The sequence below is a fragment of the Babylonia areolata genome, chromosome 24 (genome assembly GCF_041734735.1).
Source record: "Babylonia areolata isolate BAREFJ2019XMU chromosome 24, ASM4173473v1, whole genome shotgun sequence".
NCBI lineage: Eukaryota > Metazoa > Mollusca > Gastropoda > Neogastropoda > Buccinidae > Babylonia > Babylonia areolata.
Window position 1 is genome coordinate 50,371,546 of NC_134899.1, and position 21,031 is coordinate 50,392,576.

Sequence of the window (21,031 nt, forward strand, 5' to 3'; positions counted from 1 at the left end):
TGGGTATAATGCCATCAAGCCGACACACCAGATACGACAGAGAAAGAGAGAGAGAGAGAGAAAAGGATGATGACAACACACAAACAAATAAATAAACTATTGAATAAAAAAAGAAGCAGCATTATCATGATCATGGTCACATCTGTTTGCAGTGTAGCACTGGCTTCCATATATCTATCTGTCCGTTTTGTCTGTCTGTCCGTATATCTGTCTCGGTTGCTGTATGTCTCTCTCTCTCTCTCTCTCTCTCTCTCTCTCTCTCTCTCTCTCTTACTGATATGAGAGAATCGAAGAAAAGGATGCTATAGGTGGGAGAAAAGATTCATAATGCATTGATGGTGACTCTATGTGTGTGTGTGTGTGTGTGTGTGTGTGTGTGACAGCTGTCAACAAGGCATTTTAAATCCCCCCCCCCCCATTCCAACCCACTTTTCAATAAATCCCAGCATCGACTCCCGTCTCCCTCTCGCTCAACCCCCCCCCCCCATCCCCCCCCTCCCCTTCCGACACACACACACACACACACACACACACACACACACACACACACACAGGCATTCGATTTTACTTCCGCTTGTGTAACAACGACACTGACTTGCACAGCGAGCCGTCTTCGTCCTCAACAAACATGAACTCGCAGCGAAGTCGGCTGCCCTCGCTTGCCCCCGAACCTCCTTCATCCCCTCCCCTCCCCCTCCCCCCCCCCACACACACACCCCTCCCCCCTCACCATTCCCACATACCGCTTTCCCTCTACAACCGCCTTCCTCCCTCCCTCCCAACGTCGTTCTTCCGATTCGTATCTCGATTAATGTGTGCTAGTATCTCGCAGTCGTCTTGGTCTCTCTCTCTCTCTCTCTCTCTCTCTCCCCCCCCCCTCCCATCCCCTTCCCCTCACCCTTATCCACTCCCCTCTCTCCATCACAGACAGGCACACACACACACAGACACACACACGCACACACATAGAATGTATATGTGCGCGTTCGCTGATGTTAACCTTCCTACCACCCATCACCCTCTCATCCTACCCCATTACTATTATTTAGAGGAAATAAAAAAAAGAAAAGAAAAGAAAAATTAAAAAGCAAAAAAAAAAAAAAGCTGAAGGGTCATTTCAACCGCCCACGCGTCATTTTCGCTGGTAAACCCCGCCTGTCCTCATGAGCCGCCCCCCGTCCCCCGCCCCCCAAGCCTACCTCCCCTATTCGTCTCTCTCTGACCTATTTTTCTACTGTTCTGCCTTCCTTCCGTCCTTGTCCTTTCACCAGCACCCACCACCACCGCCACCACCACCACCACCAACAGCACTGTACACCTCATTGTAGGAGCAACGCCAACCGTTTAAAACCTTGTGGCCTGTCTGTGCTGCTGCTGCGACTTTCACTTGGGCGACACGAGACGGCACATGCACGCACGCACGCGCTTACACACACACACACACACACACACACACACACACACCCCGAGTCCACTGACAAGCTCCCCCCACTTGTGTGTGTGTGTGTGTGTGTGTGTGTGTGTGAGACAGTGAATGTAACAAAACAGTGCACCGATCAGGGCTGGCTGGCTGTTTTCAGCCTGTTGTTGGAGAGCTGCTGTTTTTAGCTCTGAATGCAAAGCGTTTGCTCTTGTATCTCTCTCTCTCTCTCTTCTTCCCCACCGTCACTTCCTCCTCTTCCTCCTCCTCCTCCTCCTCCTGCTCCACCCCTCTTCGCTGTCTCTCTCTTCTTCCTCCCCGCCTCGTCACTTCCACCAGTCGTCGTCATGCGTGCGTGAGTGAGTGAGTGCGTGTTCCGCAATCGATGCCGCTTGTCTGTCTGGCTCGGGGCTGCGGGGTTTATATTTCTCCCACGTCTGAGGAGCCTGCCAGTCCACACACTCTCTCTGTCTCTCACGCACACGCTCTCTCTCGGTCTCTCTCTCTCTCTCTCTCACACACACACACACGCCAGATCACCTTTACGCTGAGACACCTTTCTGCTGGCACCGAGTGCTTACTATACCGTGTGCTGAAAGACCTTGGAATCGTCACAGAGCCCTGAGCTGGCAAAGTCCACCCACCTGGTTTGTGTGGTGGTAGTAGGGTGTGTGCGAGCGTGTGTATATATATATATGTCGGTAACGTGTGTTCAAAAGGCAGGGATTATTGTTCCGCTCTCAGACTTCGTGTGGACAAGACTTGTTCTCTTGATGTCGACCCCTTCTTATTTTTGTTTTGTTTTCTTTTGTGGTTTGAGGATCGAGTGTTTGAGGCATGGCTCCGTAAACATTAAGTCTCATTGACAGTTCTCGAAGTAAAAAAAAAAAAAAAAAAAAATTGTTGAAGATTTCGTTCCATCTTCGACCACCTATCGACACTTGTAGGAGTTGTAGTTCTGCTGGCAAAGCTACCTGTTGCTTTCATGCTACTACCCCCCACCCAGCCCGCTAGATCAACTTGACACCGCTGGTTGTCGCCACGGTTAGTTGGACAAAGAACAGCAGTAGTACCTGTTGTAATTGTCAGTGCTGGTCACGAGAACTACCTGGATGACAGTTATTTGGAACTGTAGCTTTATTTTTGGATTGAGTGGTTAACCTGGGTTAAAAAAAAAGAAAAAAAAAAAAAATTTACCTCTTGCATTCTGTACTGCTTCATTTTGCGAAGCAGATTTGTCTTCTGTAATTTTCCTGACTTGACAAGAAAGAGAAAGAAAAAAAGAAAATCCCAAGCGGGATCTTTTTTCCTACCTTGGGACCAGGCACCTTGACTTAGAGCTGGTCTGATGTCGTCGTCGTCGCCTTCGTTGAGTTTTATGACCCTGGCTGACTGCCCGGTGTGTCCCAAGATGGAGCACCTGCCTCCGTACCTCCTGTCCCCCTCCACAGAGGGCCCTGACTCGGTGCTGGACCTGTCCCTGAAGAAACGGCCCCGCCTGGAATCCTGCGAGGACCCCTTCCTGTCCCCCAGAAGGAGGGCAGACTCCGAGGACTACAGCCCGGGTCAGGACAGTGTGTGGTCGCGGGGGGTGGTGAAGGCCGAGCCCCGGGAGGACTGTTACCCCGGCCAGGACAGGCTGTACGTCAGGAAGATGGGCTCGGTGGACTCTGAGAGCAACTGCCCCAGCCACCACCACCTCCCGCACCACCACCTGTGGGGCCGGCGGAGGGGGGACTGTGTGGAGGAGTGCGGCGCCAGTGGTCACAGTCATGATGTCTTCCTGTCCCCCCGCAGGAAGCTGGACTCTGCTGATGAGTATTGTGGCAGCCACGACGAGGAGCACACAGACCCCTTGGTGATCAGGTCGGATAGCTCTGGCTCCGGCACCTACAAGAAGCACCTCTTAAAACGCTACTGTAAGTGTATCTGATAAATGTGTATATATCTATGTATATACATGTTTCTGTTGTATGGTCTTTCATTTAGTAAATTTGATTGATGTTGCATGGGTGAAGAATCAAATTATACTTATTTCAAAATGTTACTGAAGAAGGAATATTAACTGATGGTAGTGCTAATGATGATGATTGCATTTTATGGGTCGAATTCTTAATTCTGGTACCAGGAATGGTATTTTGGCCTACTTTGGTATTGTGTTTGAAATGAAGAGATTTTGGTGTCACTCCTTCTTTCCTTTATCTCCTGTAGAACTGATCAGTCTGCCATCTTTTGGTGATGACTGACTTAGTCATGATTTACAAGTTCTGTCTTCTGCCCTTGGTATTCCAAAAAGAAAAAAAAGTTACAGACCTTGTTTTTTTTCTGTGTGGGGTCAGGAAATAGAAAAGTGACAGACTGAAAACATGAATGCATTTATTGAGTAAAAGTGCTTGGTCTAGAGCTTACTAAACAACAAATGAACAATACTTGCTGTGAATAATGGTTTTACAGTGGAAAGGGCACTAAGAAATACAAAGTACCGCTTTGAAAATCTGTAATTTATTATTTTTATTTTATATAGACTTGACTGACTCATGTACTCTGTCACTCACACACACACACACACACACACACACACACACACACACACACATTCATGCATGCATGTACAGCGGATTCAGAGTTTACATCTCTTTCAGTTTCACGGTCTTTGTTTGAGCAAAAAAGATGATTCTGAAAGAAAGAGTCACAGCATCGTACGTGGTTCTAACCATTCATCGATTCATGTTGAAGCTAGGGTCAATTATTGCAGCAGTCATTGTACCTTTTTCTCAGAATGGCAGACATTGACGCTATTGTTAGAGTGTGGGGAGGAAAAAGATAGTACACATCAGTTTGAAAAAAAGAAAGAAAAAAAAACCCATAAATGATAAAGAGGAAAGGGGATAAAAATGACCAAAAGCGAAACGGGGTTGAGGAGGAGCCCCAAAATAACCTGCCTGCGACGGATCCAACGGGCTTTAGATGACAGCCTGAAAATAGTTCATTGAACAAGTGCAGCTAGAGCGACTAGGTTGGTGATGTGACCTGTTTTGAAGCAAGCGGCTTGTCTGGTATAAAGAATGTGAGGGGGTTAAGGAATAAAAAAAAAAAAGAAAGAAAGAAGAAAATACCGGAAGCACTTTATTTGTTCAGCAAGTACTTTTTTTTGTTCGGTTAACCGACGCAGTGTGATTTTAAAACGAAGTCTCCCTCTGTCAACCTTCCTCAGTCCTCTCTCTCTCTCTGTGTCTGTCTCTCTCTCTCTCTCTGAATCGGAGGATATCGGGCGACCATTGATAGCGTTCTACGCCTAGTGTTTTGTTTGTAAATCTGTCTGTATTTGCTATTGCTTGGTGGTTTTATTCAGATGGTTGCTGAGAAACGTGTAGTATTATATATTGGGGGGGTGGGGGGGGGGAGAACGATGTGGGTTTTGGTTTTTGTCACTTTGTTGTAGATCAGCGTTTGCCTTCAAAAGTATCCTTGTCCAGGAATCATCTTTCGTTTTTGGAGCGTTTGCTCGACTACACTCTTAGGTCGTGTCAAAGTGCTTGAGTGTGTACGCGTGCGCGCGCGTGTGCGTGTGGGAGAGAGGGGGGGCGGGGGGGTTCGTGTGATCGTTAGACACAGCTGACAAAATAGAGAATGAAAGAGTGTTTAGTCTTTCTGACCGTGTGGTTGGTGACATATGGAGACGGCGTGCGCCCACCACTGCCAGTTCTGTCACACACGAACGCACGCACGCACGCACACACACACACACACACACACACACACACACACACACACACACACACACACACACACACACACACACACACACACTCTCTCTCTCTCTCTCTCTCTCTCTCTCTCTCTCTCACTTACCACACTGTGTTCTTGGCGTGTGTCCAACACTGTCACTTCCAGCTGGATTATTGTCACACTGGGTGCCAAATGTTTGCTTGTATCTCACTTCTGACCCCCTCTCACCCACCCACCCACTGCCGCTTTGTCCTCATTCTTTTTCATTCATTCATTCATTCATTCATTCATTTACGCAAACTGTGTTGATATAACACACACACACACACACACACACACACACACACACACACACACACACACACACACACACACCGCGCATCAACACTGACACACACACACACCACATCAACACTGACACACATACACACTTACACACACACACACACACACACACACACACACATGCACCGTTCTTTTTTTCCTTTTGGTATTATTTTATAGCAGACACTAATGATGATGAGAGAGAGAGAGTGTGTGTGTGTGTGTTTTTCCTGATGTGCCATTTATCTGATGCCTAAGTCGTTGCGATTGGTGAATGCACGTGTTGTTCTTGGAACTGTGCGAAAAGTCTTAGGTCAGAGAGAGCAGCCTCTGGCAGTGTTTGACGTCATCATTGATTGTGCACACCGATCAATTGCATCAATGGGATGTGGGACTCAAAACGCGCCGTGCAATTAATTCAGGGGTGGGGGAGGGGGTCAGTAGAATCGGTTGGTTTTTTTTTTTTTTTTTTTTTTAAAAAATTTTTTAATTTTTAAATTTTTACTTTTTTGTTTTCGTTTCAGGTGGTTTGAGAAAATATTTAATCAAAAGACGACCAAGTTGTAGAACAGCTCAGTAATAAGTGAATTATCACCCTCAAAATTTACTTTCCATAAAGCCCCAAAACGAGTCCTTTATCAGAAAGAATGAAATAAGTCATTGTCATACGTCCTTACTTAAGTCAGTTGTGAATGTACGCAATTTCTTCTCTCTCTCTTTTTTTTTTCTTCTTTCTTTTCTTTCTTTTCATTGATAGTCCAAGTGCGAGATGGACGGAAATTATTTCACAAAAGAAATGAGATCTGTTGGTTAAGTTAGTTATGCGGTTAAAAACAACAACAAAAAAACTCGTAGTATTAATACCCAGCCTTCGGACAGTGTGAAGTAATGAGAGAGAGAGAGAGAGAGAGAGAGTTTTTTTTTTTTTTTAATTTTTTTAATCATTCGCATGTGAACACTTAAAAGCGGACGCGAAAACTGAAAACAATAAAACAGTTGAGCAGTTTATTGGAAATTCGGCTCACAAACACATTTTCATGTTCTGCACGTAAACTGGTCTTGCATATCTGCGCTCTCGAATGGTGTTCCCAATGTGCATTTAATTCGCGGGTTATTGGGTCGGTGTATTGAGGGGAGGGAAGGAAGTTTCCCATCTCTCAAAGATGTATCGCCTGGGGGTGGCCCCCAAAAACGTGCATCGTGGACATAGAGTGCTCTGACCTTGGGGGGGGAGGGGGGGGGGGGGTGTGTGGTGGTGGGGAAGAAGAAGTCAATCTCTTCTTGCTTGCTGCAAGCGATGCAGGTTTTTAGAAGCCGTCGCGTGCGTTTCCATGACGACTTGTCTGTGTCACATCCGCTGACGTTGTTTTTATGACGCGATTGTCGTCTGCTGTGCGGAAGTAAGAGGCTAAGCTCTGTCTGTCTGCCTGCCTCTCTCTCTCTCTCAAATTAGCTAGCAGATGGTACAACAGGAACTGGAAGACAGTATATAGCTTAATACTCATAAGCTGTTTCAGTTGAGAAGTAGCGGAAACATGGCTCCCAGGACAAGTCATTTCCCGTTTGGGGGGATGGTGGGCCATGCGGACATGCGCAGCAGTCACGTATGACCTCGGACAGTTTGATAACTAAATGCGTCTGATGTTTTTTGTGTATATATAGATAGATAGATAGATAGATGGATGGATCTTACTTTTTTAGTCTGATTTATTATACAACCGAAGCTTTATTTCGCTGATCGTAGTTATTCGATAATTCAAACCGATTCTGCGTCTTAAAATTAAGAAAATAGCGGATACCTAAGTTTGCCACTATGCACCGTTCCTAGTCGGAAGATTCGATCTTCTGCCCCCACCTACTGCCTCTTTCCTCCCCACCTGCCTCCCCCCCACCCCCACCCCCACCCCCCTCCCGCTCTCTCTCCCCCATCTCCGTCACCCCTCCCTCTCCTTCCCGCCCCCTGTCTGTGTTGCAGCCAGTATTGTCTTTCGCGGGTTTCTCAGATCCGGTTGGCAACACGTTTACGTCCGCGAACTGAGCAAGGGTTTCCGTTGACCCCCTGACGCTGCAGGGCTTTGTTGGTGTTTTCAGGCGTGCACTATTGCTGCATGCACCGACCGAAGACGCTCACGAGTTCGTCTCCGTATGCTTGCTTGCTTGCTTGCCCAATTGTTGTTTTTCTTGCTGGCTAGATCCGTGTTCGTTCGCAAGAGACAGGGTCATGTGGGTGCTTTTTTTTTCTTTCTTTCTTTCTTCTTTTCTCTCTCAATTGAATATGAAGCCAGAGCCTGATTAAGAGATGAGACGCGCATTTGTGTGTGTGTGTGTGTGTGTGTGTAAGTGGAGAGGGGTGCAGCATAGTGTCACTGATTACATGCACATTCACATTCCAGTGTTGAATTCTAATGTTAGGCACATCACAGACATAAAGGAATGCATCCTCACCTACTGTTTTTCTTACTTTTCTTTTTTTCATATCTGTTACTTTTGTCACTGTTGTGTGTCATTTTCAATGTTCATCCTGTTATTAAGCATGCGTGCGAGCGCGCGCACACACACACACACACACCTTCACACAATCACTGATATTCTTGGTAAAAGATTTGTGTTATCACTGTAAACGTGTATGAACATGCTTCATCAGTCAGTGTTTATTGATAGAGACGTCAAGAAAAATGGAAAGAAAAAAAACAAAACATTTTCCTATGCTATGTTGTTGTGAAATAAAATATGGTTGGGTTTACCAACAGAAAAAAAAACCCACCCAACTCAAATCTACACTAATACAAAGTAAATAAGCTGAGCCGTATCATATGTCATGTTGCTTGAGAAATTCCTTTGGTTTGAGTGTGCTTGGAATACTGAGTAACTTGATCATTAATTTCAAATATTGATTGGTTTAGTTATCATCACCTGTTGCCACGCAACCAGTCCACAAACTTTCATTCATGGGTTAATATTGTTAACAAAAAAATAATGCTATGCATATGATGGAACAATTATTCTGTGTATTGTGGCAACAACACTGTGAACCTGCAAAGAAGAAACTTGATAAGGGTATGGAAGACATCAGTAATTAAGTATGGTTTATAATTAGATATGTACAGAAAAGATGAGTACAGAAAAGCATTATTGAAATAAGTTTATATTTGTTTGAATGCATTTATTCATTGGTTCATTAAATGTTGCTACTGCCATCATTACCTAAACATGAAATCAAAAGGCATACTATTTCATTATTTTGATAATTTTTTTTATTTATCATTTATAGTTTTCGAAATAAAACACTGTTTTTAATTTATGCAATGATTTGTTTATTTGTTCATTATTATTACTTTTTACTGTTGCTATGTTTTGTTGTTGTTGTTTTTTTATGCAGGGATTTATTCACTATTGCTATTATTTTTGCTCTTGCTGCCATGGCCCAAACCCGGAATCCAAATTCAGTGTTACCAAGCACGGGTCGCTCCTCAACCCGGAAAGGGCCTCTTGAGTTTTGTCACCAGGGGGGGAGGAAAAAATAGGGCAGACAAGGAAGGAAGGGGAAATAGAACAGGAGTGGATTGCATTTCCAAATTGTTCAGCCATGCTAGATCACACTCTCACACAGTGAACAAACTGTTTTCAAGCAAGCTGGACTCATACACACACACACACACACACACACACACATACACACACAAACACCAACTTGTTAGTTGAGCCCCCCACCCTCCTCCTCTCCCCACCCCCATCTCCCTTTCTCCCTCGACCCCCCCCCCCCCCCCCCCCCCTCTGCCGGAGATAAAGGTGCAGCACATTGCATACTTACGTGTGTTGTATTTTATTTTTACAGCACAGCAGTGGAGTTGACAGGCACATTTGGAGGTCGTTTGCCGATTTATTGTGAAGCAAAACAGTGGAGCTTCTTGTCAGTGATCTCATTCTCCCTCTGGTCTGTTGCAGGCTGGGGGGGGGGGGGGGGGGGGGGGGGACCCCCTTCCTTCCCAAAACACACACACACACACACTCTTTCTCTCTCTCTCTCTCCTTTCAGCCCGATCTGTTTGTTTTTTTCTCTGTTGTTACCCCCCCCCACCCCACCCCACCCCGTTTTAGTTGTTTTGAACTGGAGGTAGGGAAGTTGTGACACGTTGAGGTATCAGGGATACGAACACAAACATGCATGTCTTGTCTATGTTACATTCTGAGCTTTTGCTCCCGCCCCGTACACACACATATGTGAAATATTGCATCCTTCAGCCTTCGGAAGAAAAAAAAAAAGAAAGATGCACAGCAAGATCAGTTGAGTGAACTCACACTGATCAGTTATTATTAGAAAAAGGATCATTCCCTCTGGAGGAAGGGATGCGCGGCCTTCCTCCTGTTTGTGTATGCGTGTGCACATGTGGGAACAGCAATGTATTTGTCATGCCCTCTGGATAAGGATCCCCTTACCTTAGCACTCAGCTTCCTTTAATCAAGGACACATTTTGTATCGGGTGTCATGTGCTTAGGGGGGGTAAAGTAAGCCAACCTGCCCCAGCGAAGGAAGGCCATTTTTAGTTGACATCAGAACACTTGTTATCTGTGTCACTGACATTTATATTTCATTGTTTCAAAGGACACAAAATGCCTGGGGTGAACAGTGGGCCTCATTGTGGAAGAAGATAGTCGTTTTGTTTTTCAAGAGAGAGAGAGAGAATAAATGAATAAGTTATTGATGAAACAAATGGGTTTGAATCAAATCAGGGGTCTGAAAAAGGTGAGAACAGCCAGCCAATTTTTAACCACAGTGCACATTCGGCCCAGTGGGCTGTGATAAGATTACCAGCAACAGGCAAGGATAAAGACAGAGAGAGAGAGAGAAAGAGAGTGGTTGAACCAGTGTACTTTCTTCCTTCTGCAGAGAGAGATTTCATTGCTTGGCTGGGCCTGTGACCACCAGGGACACATTAGTTTGGCTGTTTGCCCAGGTGGCATATATACGTACAACACGCACCACGGTGACAGCACACCTATTCACAGGATGACACACACGCTGACATTGTGGTGCTGTGTCACAGACAGACACACACACACACAACACACACACACATAGAGGCACAGTCATGTTCACAGAAAGGGTATTCATAGACATGAACATGTGTGTGCTTTGTATGAGGACACACAAAACAAAGTATGAATTTTACACGTCACAGAAATGTAGGCTTTTAACCAGTAGAATGCCTTTGACTGTCATTCAGTTCATGCAGATACTTATGTATTTGTGTCACAGATAACTGTGTGTGTGTGTTTGTGTGAATGATCAGTAATCTGCAGTTTATGTCCTGTACCTACTTTATTTCTAGTTTTCTTTTTCTTTTCTTTTTTAAGCGGACAGTTTTTCAGTTGTGATTTTCTGTTCCAGTATTTTCATATGCTGGTTAGCTCGTAAGGAAGATTTATGTGAGAGAGAGAGAGAGAGAGAGTGAGTTTGTTTGGTTGTTGCTTGTAAGTACTCCCGAAAAGCATGTTGCCCAGTTAAACTTGCTTTGTGGATGCCATGCCTCAAAGCTGAAGACTTAACAAGCAAAAGAGGGTGGGTGCGTGCACATTCAAGTGTCGTGTGTGCATGCACGTACTTGTGCGTGTACTGTGCTAGCAGCTGAGGGGTGTTGTGATCAAGCGGCGTTTGTGGCTGTTTCAGTGGACGCCTGTGAACAGCAGCAGCAGCAGCAGCAGCAGCAGCACAATGGGCGGCAGGCAGCGGTAGAGGCTCTGCTCAGCATGGACAGCCCCTCCACCTCCAACGAATCTCGCCTGTTCCTGCACAGCCTGCTGCCCTCCTCCGATCACCACAGCTCCAGTCACCAAGGTAAGCCCGTCTCTGCCTGTGAACTTCAGCATAGGGTGGTGCCTTCTCTTCTCTCGTCGAAAGGTCAAGCAGTGTAGTGTGTTACTAGTAGTCGTGCGTATGGTACATCAACTCAGCCCGTTTCCCTTTCCCATTGATTCTGTTCCCCTTTGTTGCTTCTTTCACCTCCCATCTCCCCACTCCTTTTTCAGACCCCCCACCCCCTCCCCCCACATCCCCATCCTCAACTGACTGCCCCCTCTCACCCTCTCACCCTCCCCTGATCCTCACCTGTCCGTCCTGTCGTTGGTGTCAATTTCATTTCAGTGAAATGTGTGGTTCAGAAGCGTTCACAAATGTTGTCCTTCATTTATGATTATTGATTTTTTTAAAAGCTGAATGAATAACGTGTCGACACAAGTGTAACATCAGCAAACATGTGTGTTGGTTTTTGTTGTTGCTGTTGTTGTTTTTTTTGTCATGCCTGAAGTAATTTTGTTGTTTATTATGAAACTTATATGAGCTGATAGTATTTGCAAAACTTATTTGTAGAAAAAAAAAACCAAAACAACAACAAAAAAATCACCTCGTACTTTTAGACAGTTCAGTGGTACAGGTAGTGATTTAGGGGGTGGCAGTTTTTTTCCTGGTCACTTAAAATCTCCTGTGTCATTTATCCTTTTCTAGCCCCTCCCTTTCCCTCTCTCACTCAACGCCCACTGTACAAGGATGGGGAAAACCAGAGATTGTGACGAGATAGCTCAAGTGTCGGGGAGTTGCTTTACAATGGTGACATTGTCTTGGTTTGCGCTGACCCCGGGAGAGAGCACAGCCGGATTTTCCCTGTTAGAGAGTGCGGGGCCTGTTTTAACTGAGCGTTGTTGTGCCTGATGACATGCTTGCAGGCTACGCACATCATATGATTGATGAACAGAAAACAAAGCATGCAAACAGAGGAAGGAAACTGTGAGCAGAAAATCTGGTTTCACATGCTAAAATGTGGAAATTTCTGTTTCGGCGTAAAATGCGCTATGCCTGCTAGTTTCCTAGGGGGGGGGGGGGGGGGGGGGGGAGGGGGAATGTTGGGCATTTTAATTATGGTGTTGGTTGTGAAGACTAATAAAGAATCTGAAATAGGGAAAAGGAAAAAAACAACAACAAAAAACCAAGGAGAGGAGTGGGAAAATATTGCATGGCGAAAGTTCCTAATTGTTTAAATCTGTCTGACATTTGATTTACTGATTAAAGAAAGCCCTCCTTAAAACTTCCAGAGAAATTCTTTGAACAGGCCAGATCTTCAGAAGAATGTGTATATAAACATGTATTCTGTGTTCTGCAAGAGGGATAGAAGTCTTGAAAGAAGCACAGAGAGAGAGAGAGAGAGGGAGGGAGTGAGAAAGAGCTGACTGCTGGTTGGCTCACAGAGGGACGGAACCAGGCATCAAAACCAGTTAGCCGACATGGAAAGGCTGTTGCACCGGGCTGGATGTCGAGTGCATGTCCACACAGGCCCCCACCAGACCTGTTGCCTGAAATCCCTTGTTGACCCTCCCCTCCTCCCTCTCCCCACCACCACCTCCTTCTCCTCCTCCTGCTGCTGCTGCTGCTCTTGTTGTGTTGATTCATCCTTTCTGCCCTTCCTCCATGTCTGTGTGGATTGTGAGCACAGTCATGTCTGGGTATTGATCAGGGTTTCAGGCCACCGAGAGAGAGAGAGAGCCAGGCCTAGAAATAGCCCTCCCTGCTTTTTTTTTTTTTTTTTTTTTCCTCCTACTTCTTGGTTGTAATGCCTTTCCGAAAGCCTGTGTGGTTGACTGATTGTTGTCCGTTCGAACACGCCTGTGGCTTTTTTTTTTCTTTTTTTTTCGCTTAGTGCTGTGTGCTTGTATCCTCAGCTGTTGGGGTTAGCCAGGTGCACAGTGCATTCAGAACAGAAATCCAAAGTTTTGGTGGCTTGCTATCTTTTTTTTCTTCTTTGCCCTGCACTCAGTCCCTTTGTCTATATTTTCCCTCCCCTCCTGCTCTTTTTTTTCTTTCCAAATGGTTTTTCGTTCTCCCTTCCCCTTCCTGTGGTGGTGGTGGTGTGTGTGTTTTGCAAGCAGGGATGTGGACTGATGGTTGAATGAGGTTAGAGATCTGTGAACTGAAGGGAGCTGAGTGAGATACAGTGTCTTGGAAGCCTGGAATGGAGATTTCATGAATACCTGGTCTGGAGTTCCCCCCCCCCCCCTCCCCCCCAACCCCGTCACATTCCTTCCCTGTTGTCATCGATACAGAAATAAACTTTGGATGATTTTGTACAGACACGCTCTCTCTCTCTCTCTCTCTCTCACACACACACACACACATTGTGTGCATTTGTTTGAGTGTTTTGTACTTTTGTTACGATATGATATCGGTGTGTAGGTTTGTCTCTATGCATTTGTGCTATGTGTTTGCGTGTGTGACCAGGTATACATGTACGTGCAATAATTTGTGTGTGTGTGTGTGTGTACCTGTGTGAAGCAATGATGATTAAATGGTTGGGATACTGATTGAAGAAGTGTTATTGACAAACTGTGTGTATGTACAGCCTCCTTACCTCCCAGTCCTGCAGACAGTGGAGTGTCCGATCTCGACAGTGCCTCTGAAGACCTCAAAATGCGCATGCAGAGTAAGCTGCTCTTCTCTGCGTCTGTTCTCTGCAACCTGTCTGTCAAACTGATTGGTCCTTCCGCCTTGTTATACTTCTTCCTGTCTCTCCTGAAAGTGCAGAGTGTGGTGGTGGTGGTGGTGGTGGTGGTGTTATTTGTTGGGGTTTTTTGTGGGGGTGGGGAGGGGGGGCGTCGGTTATGTGTTGTTTTTTTTCTCTCTAAGCTGTTTGCATGTTGTGCGTGGATTTCCTTGTGTGTGTGTGGGTGGGTGTTTGTTTCAGTTCGTATCCGTGTTGCTGTGTGAATTTGAATGCATGCACATGTGCACATGTTGGTGTGGTGAGGTTTGTTCAGATTGGTATCTGTGTGCCTTTGGAGAGCTATCATGCAGGTGAAATGAGTAATGGTTTGATAGCATGAGTGTGCAATATGATAACTGACTGATACTGGTGATAGTGCCATCAGGACGTATTGCATTTGCAAAGGATCTGATTGATTTTGTACCTACTCCTTCTTATGTGTTTGTTTGTTTATTCTTAAATTGTTTTGTTTACAGACTTTTCGCTTAACTGTCTTTGAAGCAGAAAGTGGTCACTCTTTTTGTATCGGGGTTGTTGTCTTCAAATGTTGGTGATGGGGATGAATGGTAATTGTTACTGTTTTTTTTGGTGGTTGTATTTTTCAGCGTTGGGATCATGTAACGGAGGGCCTCCTTTCATTCCCCCCTTCTGTCAGCCTCCCCCCGCTCACCAACCCCTCCCAGCTCACTTCAGCACAGCCACACACATAGCCAGGAGGCCTGGTGAGTTTCTCTCTTTCCTCTCTCTCTCTCTCTCTCTCTCGCACACACACACACTTTAGTTTCTCTCTGGCTTATCTGCCTATTCTGTCTGTCTCTGTTTGTCTCTCTCTCTCTCTCTCTCTCTCTCTCTCTGTCTCTCTCTCACACACACACACACACTTTACTTTCTCTCTGGCTTATCTGCCTATTCTGTCTGTCTCTGGTTGTCTGTCTGTCTGTCTGTCTCTCTCTCTCTCTCTCTCTCTCTCTCTCTCACACACACACACACACACACACACACACACACAAACACACACACACTCACACTAACTTTACTTTCTCTCTGGTTTATCTGCCCATTCTGTCTGTCTCTGTTTGTCTCTCTCTCTCTCTCTCTCTCTCTCTCTCTCACACACACACACACACACACACACACACACACTCACACACACTCACACACACACACACACACACACACACACACTCACACTAACTTTACTTTAATTCTGGCTTATCTGCCTGTTCTGTCTCTCTCTCTCTCTCTCTCTCTCTCTCACACACACACACACCTTCCTTTCTCTCTGGCTTATTTGCCTATTCTGTCTCTGTCTGTATCTCTCTCTCTCTCTCTCACACACACACACCTTCCTTTCTCTCTGGCTTATTTGCCTATTCTGTCTCTGTCTGTATCTCTCTCTCTCTCTCTCTCTCTCTCTCTCACACACACACACACCTTCCTTTCTCTCTGGCTTATTTGCCTATTCTGTCTCTGTCTGTATCTCTCTCTCTCTCACTCTCTCACACACACACACTCTTTACTTTCTGGCTTATCTGCCTATTATTCTGTCTCTGTATCTTTGGTTCCTTTCCACAGGATATAGGTAAATAACTACACATCCATGCTACAAAAACATGCTCTTTACCAGCATTGTTTTTCAATGGAAGCATTTGATTTAAAAAAAAAAAAGAAGAAGAAGGAACATTGACAATTTTAACTGATTGGTCGATTGATGAAAAGTGCTGGCTAGAAACAAAATTAAAGAAAACATAGTGCAGGGGTGGTGGTTCCAGTGTTCGAGTATAAAATTTAGGAAAATAACCATTCAGAATTGAGTTATTCAGTGGGTTGTGATAAAAGTAAAAGGCACTTTTCAACAGTTAAAAAAAAAAAAGAGAAGAAACAAGAGAACAGTCTGCTAGATAGCATCATGTCTATTTTTAGTTTTAGCGAAGCAGACCTTCATACAATGGCTGGCCGATCTTCTTGTTAACGCTTATTATCACCAGTGGTGGATGTGATGAGTGGTTAATAAGGTGGCAACTGGCTGTTAGCTTAGACACATTACTGCCAGTGACCAGAGGTTTGAGAGAGAGAGAGAGAGAGAATGGTGAGATGTTCTTGTGAGCAATTTGTGGTCGGGTAAAAAATTGATCTTCTCATCTGAAATTTGAAGAAGAAAAAAATTCAGGGGGTGTAATCGTCTTTGAAAGTGTAAAACTGCCACGGATGTGCTTTACTTCTTTGAATTATGTCCACTTTTTTGGGGGGAGGGGGTAGGTGGGGGGGAGTGCTTTAGCTATTTTCTTACAATACAAATACTTTTAATTTACAGTGGGTTTTGTTTTTCCCGTAAATTCTATTCAGCAGACATCATGATGTTACCATGATTGTTATTTGGGGGGGGGGTTCTTGTCCATACCTTCTTGATGTTATAAAAGATTGTCAGTGTCCAAATATGCTGAATGGAGTGTCTTTACCGCCTGCAGCAGCAGAGACAGTATTCAGCCCCTCCAGTCCTGTGATAGCCAGCAGCAATCGTCGGCCCCCATCTCCACCCTGTCGGGCTGCCTCCCCGCCCTGCTCCCCGGACAAGCCCAAGGCCAAGAAAGGTGAGGTGGTGCTGGGGGGGCTTCAGTTTTCAGGGGTCCCGTGTGTGCATGGGTGGGTGTGTCTCTGTGTGTGTGTGTATGACAGTGTGTGTGAGTGACAGTGTGTGTGAGTGTGTGTATGACAGTATTTGTGAGCATGTGTGTGTGTGTGTGACAATGTGTGTGAGCATGTGTGTGTGTATGACAATGTGTGTGAGTGTGTGTGTGTGTATGACAGTATGTGTGAGCATGTGTGTGTGTGTGACAGTGTGTGTGACAGTGTGTGTGAGCATGTGTGTGTGTGTGTGACAGTGTGTGTGAGCGTGTGTGTGTGTATGACAGTATGTGTGAGCATGTGTGTGTGTATGACAATGTGTGTGTGTGTGTGTTTTGAAATGACTGTAGATGATGAATCAGTCTGAAACGCCTCTTTAGCACATCTTTAGTAGCTCTTTAGTATGTCGAAACAAAATGAGAAGAAAAGAATGTGCGTTTGTGCTTGAGCAATGGTGAGGTCAGAAGGAAGAAATGAATACCTATTGTACTGATGTCAAAGCAGTATAAGCAGCAGTTTATATCGGAAAGAAGAAATGAATACCTACTGTACTGATGTCAAAGCAGTATAAGCAGCAGTTTATATCGGAAAGAAGAAATGAATACCTACTGTACTGATGTCAAAGCAGTATAAGCAGCAGTTTATATCGGAAAGAAGAAATGAATACCTACTGTACTGATGTCAAAGCAGTATAAGCAGCAGTTTATATCGGAAAGAAGAAATGAATACCTATTGTACTGATGTCAAAGCAGTATAAGCAGCAGTTTATATCGGAAAGAAGAAATGAATACCTATTGTACTGATGTCAAAGCAGTATAAGCAGCAGTTTATATCGGAAAGAAGAAATGAATACCTACTGTACTGATGTCAAAGCAGTATAAGCAGCAGTTTATATCGGAAAGAAGAAATGAATACCTACTGTACTGATGTCAAAGCAGTATAAGCAGCAGTTTATATCGGAAAGAAGAAATGAATACCTACTGTACTGATGTCAAAGCAGTATAAGCAGCAGTTTATATCGGAAAGAAGAAATGAATACCTATTGTACTGATGTCAAAGCAGTATAAGCAGCAGTTTATATCGGAAAGAAGAAATGAATACCTACTGTACTGATGTCAAAGCAGTATAAGCAGCAGTTTATATCGGAAAGAAGAAATGAATACCTATTGTACTGATGTCAAAGCAGTATAAGCAGCAGTTTATATCGGAAAGAAGAAATGAATACCTACTGTACTGATGTCAAAGCAGTATAAGCAGCAGTTTATATCGGAAAGAAGAAATGAATACCTATTGTACTGATGTCAAAGCAGTATAAGCAGCAGTTTATATCGGAAAGAAGAAATGAATACCTACTGTACTGATGTCAAAGCAGTATAAGCAGCAGTTTATATCGGAAAGAAGAAATGAATACTACTGTACTGATGTCAAAGCAGTATAAGCAGCAGTTTATATCGGAAAGAAGAAATGAATACCTATTGTACTGATGTCAAAGCAGTATAAGCAGCAGTTTATATCGGAAAGAAGAAATGAATACCTATTGTACTGATGTCAAAGCAGTATAAGCAGCAGTTTATATCGGAAAGAAGAAATGAATACCTATTGTACTGATGTCAAAGCAGTATAAGCAGCAGTTTATATCGGAAAGAAGAAATGAATACCTACTGTACTGATGTCAAAGCAGTATAAGCAGCAGTTTATATCGGAAAGAAGAAATGAATACCTATTGTACTGATGTCAAAGCAGTATAAGCAGCAGTTTATATCGGAAAGAAGAAATGAATACCTACTGTACTGATGTCAAAGCAGTATAAGCAGCAGTTTATATCGGAAAGAAGAAATGAATACCTACTGTACTGATGTCAAAGCAGTATAAGCAGCAGTTTATATCGGAAAGAAGAAATGAATACCTACTGTACTGATGTCAAAGCAGTATAAGCAGCAGTTTATATCGGAAAGAAGAAATGAATACCTACTGTACTGATGTCAAAGCAGTATAAGCAGCAGTTTATATCGGAAAGAAGAAATGAATACCTACTGTACTGATGTCAAAGCAGTATAAGCAGCAGTTTATATACAGCAGTAATTTATTATGTTGTTCTTTGTTATTCATTTTAGTCTGGATGTCGATTTCTGTTTAATTTCGTTTCACTTTACTGCATTACTCTTTTTGGGAGGGGGTGGGGGTGGGGGGGCTTGTATCAGCTAACACCGAATAATGACCACCCCAACTTAGTTGTACTGTTGTAGTGTGCTCACAGGACAGACCTGAACGTTACGCTTGAAGAAAGTGTATGGAATGTGATTTGTGTGGTATTTTCAGGCAGGAAACCAAAGATGCTGACAGATTTCCCGGTGTGCAGTACGCAGCCCAAGAGGAAACGAGAGGGTGAGGATCTGTGCCATTGATGTGCTACATAGCAAAGGAGGAGTTACCAAAAAGACTTGCTCCGGTGCACAATATACAATTGAATTTTAACATAGCAGGAGTCCACACAATATCATATGTGTGATAAGAAACAGAGCAACACTTGTCTTCAGCTATGCGAAATAAACTTCTTCATGTGGTTCAGTTCATTACAATTTTGGTGCTTGCCTTTGAAAAGGAGTTGTGTTGTGACAGACATCCGATTATTACATCGCTTTACATTTGTAGCATCAGGAAGATCATTGTGTGTTTTTTTCTGTTCTGGATGGTTTTTTGTTTTTGTTTCAGTTCTTGAAGATTCTGCATGTTGGTTTATTTCTGTATCACAAGGATTTTCTGCTGTTATACTGTAGTATAAAAAGTTGTCTTGTATTTTCATTGTGTGGAAAAAGGCGATGTTCTCATAATTATGAGACTTCTTGGTTGGTTTGTGGAAAGAAAAAAAAAGAAAGTAGGTATGCTTTTCATGACATTTAATGCTTGTGTAGATTGCAGAGAAAGAAGTGGATATTCTTCTCATAGTTTACGACATAGCTGATCATCTTGGTATATGTGTGTGTGTGTGTGTGTGTGGCAGGCAACACGACATACCTGTGGGAATTCCTTCTGGAGTTGCTGCAGAACCCAGAGACCTGTCCACGCTTTATCAAGTGGACCAACAGGCAGCGCGGCATCTTCAAGCTGGTGGACTCCAAGGCAGTGTCTCACCTGTGGGGCGTCCACAAGAACAAGCCCGACATGAACTACGAGACCATGGGCAGAGCGCTCAGGTGAGTCACTGTTGTCTTCGAAAACCTCTTCTTTCTTTCTTTCCAGGTTGAAATCTGCTGCTGTCTTTTGAAGTGCGCTGGAAAGAGGGGGTATACTGTTCTGTAATACTTTGAGCGAAGGACTGAAGAAGAATGACTGCTGATTCATCTTCTGTTTTTCAGCAAAGCTCTCCAAAATGTCAAGGAATTTGTTCATGCTATATGTAGCTTATTCAATATTGATAAAGGAAGAAAATTATGTGATTAAAAAAAAAATGACACATGTCAACCTTCATTTGATGGAAAAGGGTGGAGAGAAAGGTGGAGGGAAGAAAACAGTTCTGCACAGTGGAAACTTAAAAAAAAAAAAAAAAAAAATCATTTTGGTAATCATTTTCCAGCTACGTCTTGGTAATACTGACTGTCAAACAGAATTTTTTAAATGTTTATTTTTTTTTTTCTTTTTATACATGAGATCACATGGGTATGTGTGTGTTTTCTGTTGAAGATATTCCTAACTCATTTTTGTTTGATTTCTAATCATCCCTTTTTATGCAAGTCAGACGACCGTGAAAGTGATGTGTGTGTGTGGTGGTGTGTGCAGATATTACTATGCCCGGGGCATCCTCAACAAGGTAGATGGGCAGCGGTTGGTCTACCAGTTTGCAGAGGTGCCCAGAAACATTGTGGAGATCGACTGCACAGGCTGCTAGCTTTACCCATCACCTGTACATTGAGTGAGAGGCAAGGCAAACCACTGCAGCAGAATGGCAGCTACTTGCCAGTGTGTGTGGGATTTATGGGGATTTCTTGCTCTGCCCCTACCATCTTCGTGGGAAGGAGCAAATATCTCGTGTTGTTTTTGACCCCCCAAAAGCCAACGATCACACAGATGGAGGTTTTGGAAAGCAAGGACGTAACATGCATGCTGCTGTGGGTGGTTGTTTTTTTTCTTTCTGAGCTTCAGGAAAGTTTGCCCAGAACATGCTCGTGACGTGAAGGACTGTGAAGCTGATTGACAAATCCCTGGATGTGCTGTTTTTGTGGTGGTCCAGATTTTAAGTCAACTAGGTCAGGTGTGAAAAGAGTGGGTGGATATGGATATGGACGGACTTGGTTTTAGACGGTCAGTTTAGTTCAGCTCAGCCAGCCAGAGATAGTTCCTTGAAATACATGGCAGAAATCCTGGTCAAGAACGGAAGACAAATTGGTGTTGGAAAGCTGCTGCAGGA

At 44.1% G+C, this 21,031-nt stretch overlaps 1 protein-coding gene across 7 annotated transcripts in view; it reads left to right on the forward strand.

Moving 5' to 3' along the window:
* Positions 1–20,645, forward strand: part of LOC143299165 (uncharacterized) — a 141,327-nt gene extending 120,682 nt beyond the window's left edge. For 4 of the 7 annotated variants that reach the window (XM_076612296.1, XM_076612297.1, XM_076612298.1 and 1 more), the window contains 7 exons: positions 11,142–11,309; positions 13,861–13,941; positions 14,607–14,723; positions 16,470–16,592; positions 18,946–19,011; positions 19,628–19,820; positions 20,404–20,645. In XM_076612296.1, coding sequence (XP_076468411.1) covers positions 11,142–11,309; positions 13,861–13,941; positions 14,607–14,723; positions 16,470–16,592; positions 18,946–19,011; positions 19,628–19,820; positions 20,404–20,512 — 857 coding nt within the window. In that variant the 3' untranslated portion in view covers positions 20,513–20,645. Of the gene's footprint in view, positions 1–1,681; positions 3,340–11,141; positions 11,310–13,860; positions 13,942–14,606; positions 14,724–16,469; positions 16,593–18,945; positions 19,012–19,627; positions 19,821–20,403 lie in introns of those variants that run through there. The other 3 variants (XM_076612302.1, XM_076612301.1, XM_076612300.1) reach the window with 3 other exon arrangements.
* Positions 20,646–21,031: the final 386 nt, after the last annotated feature.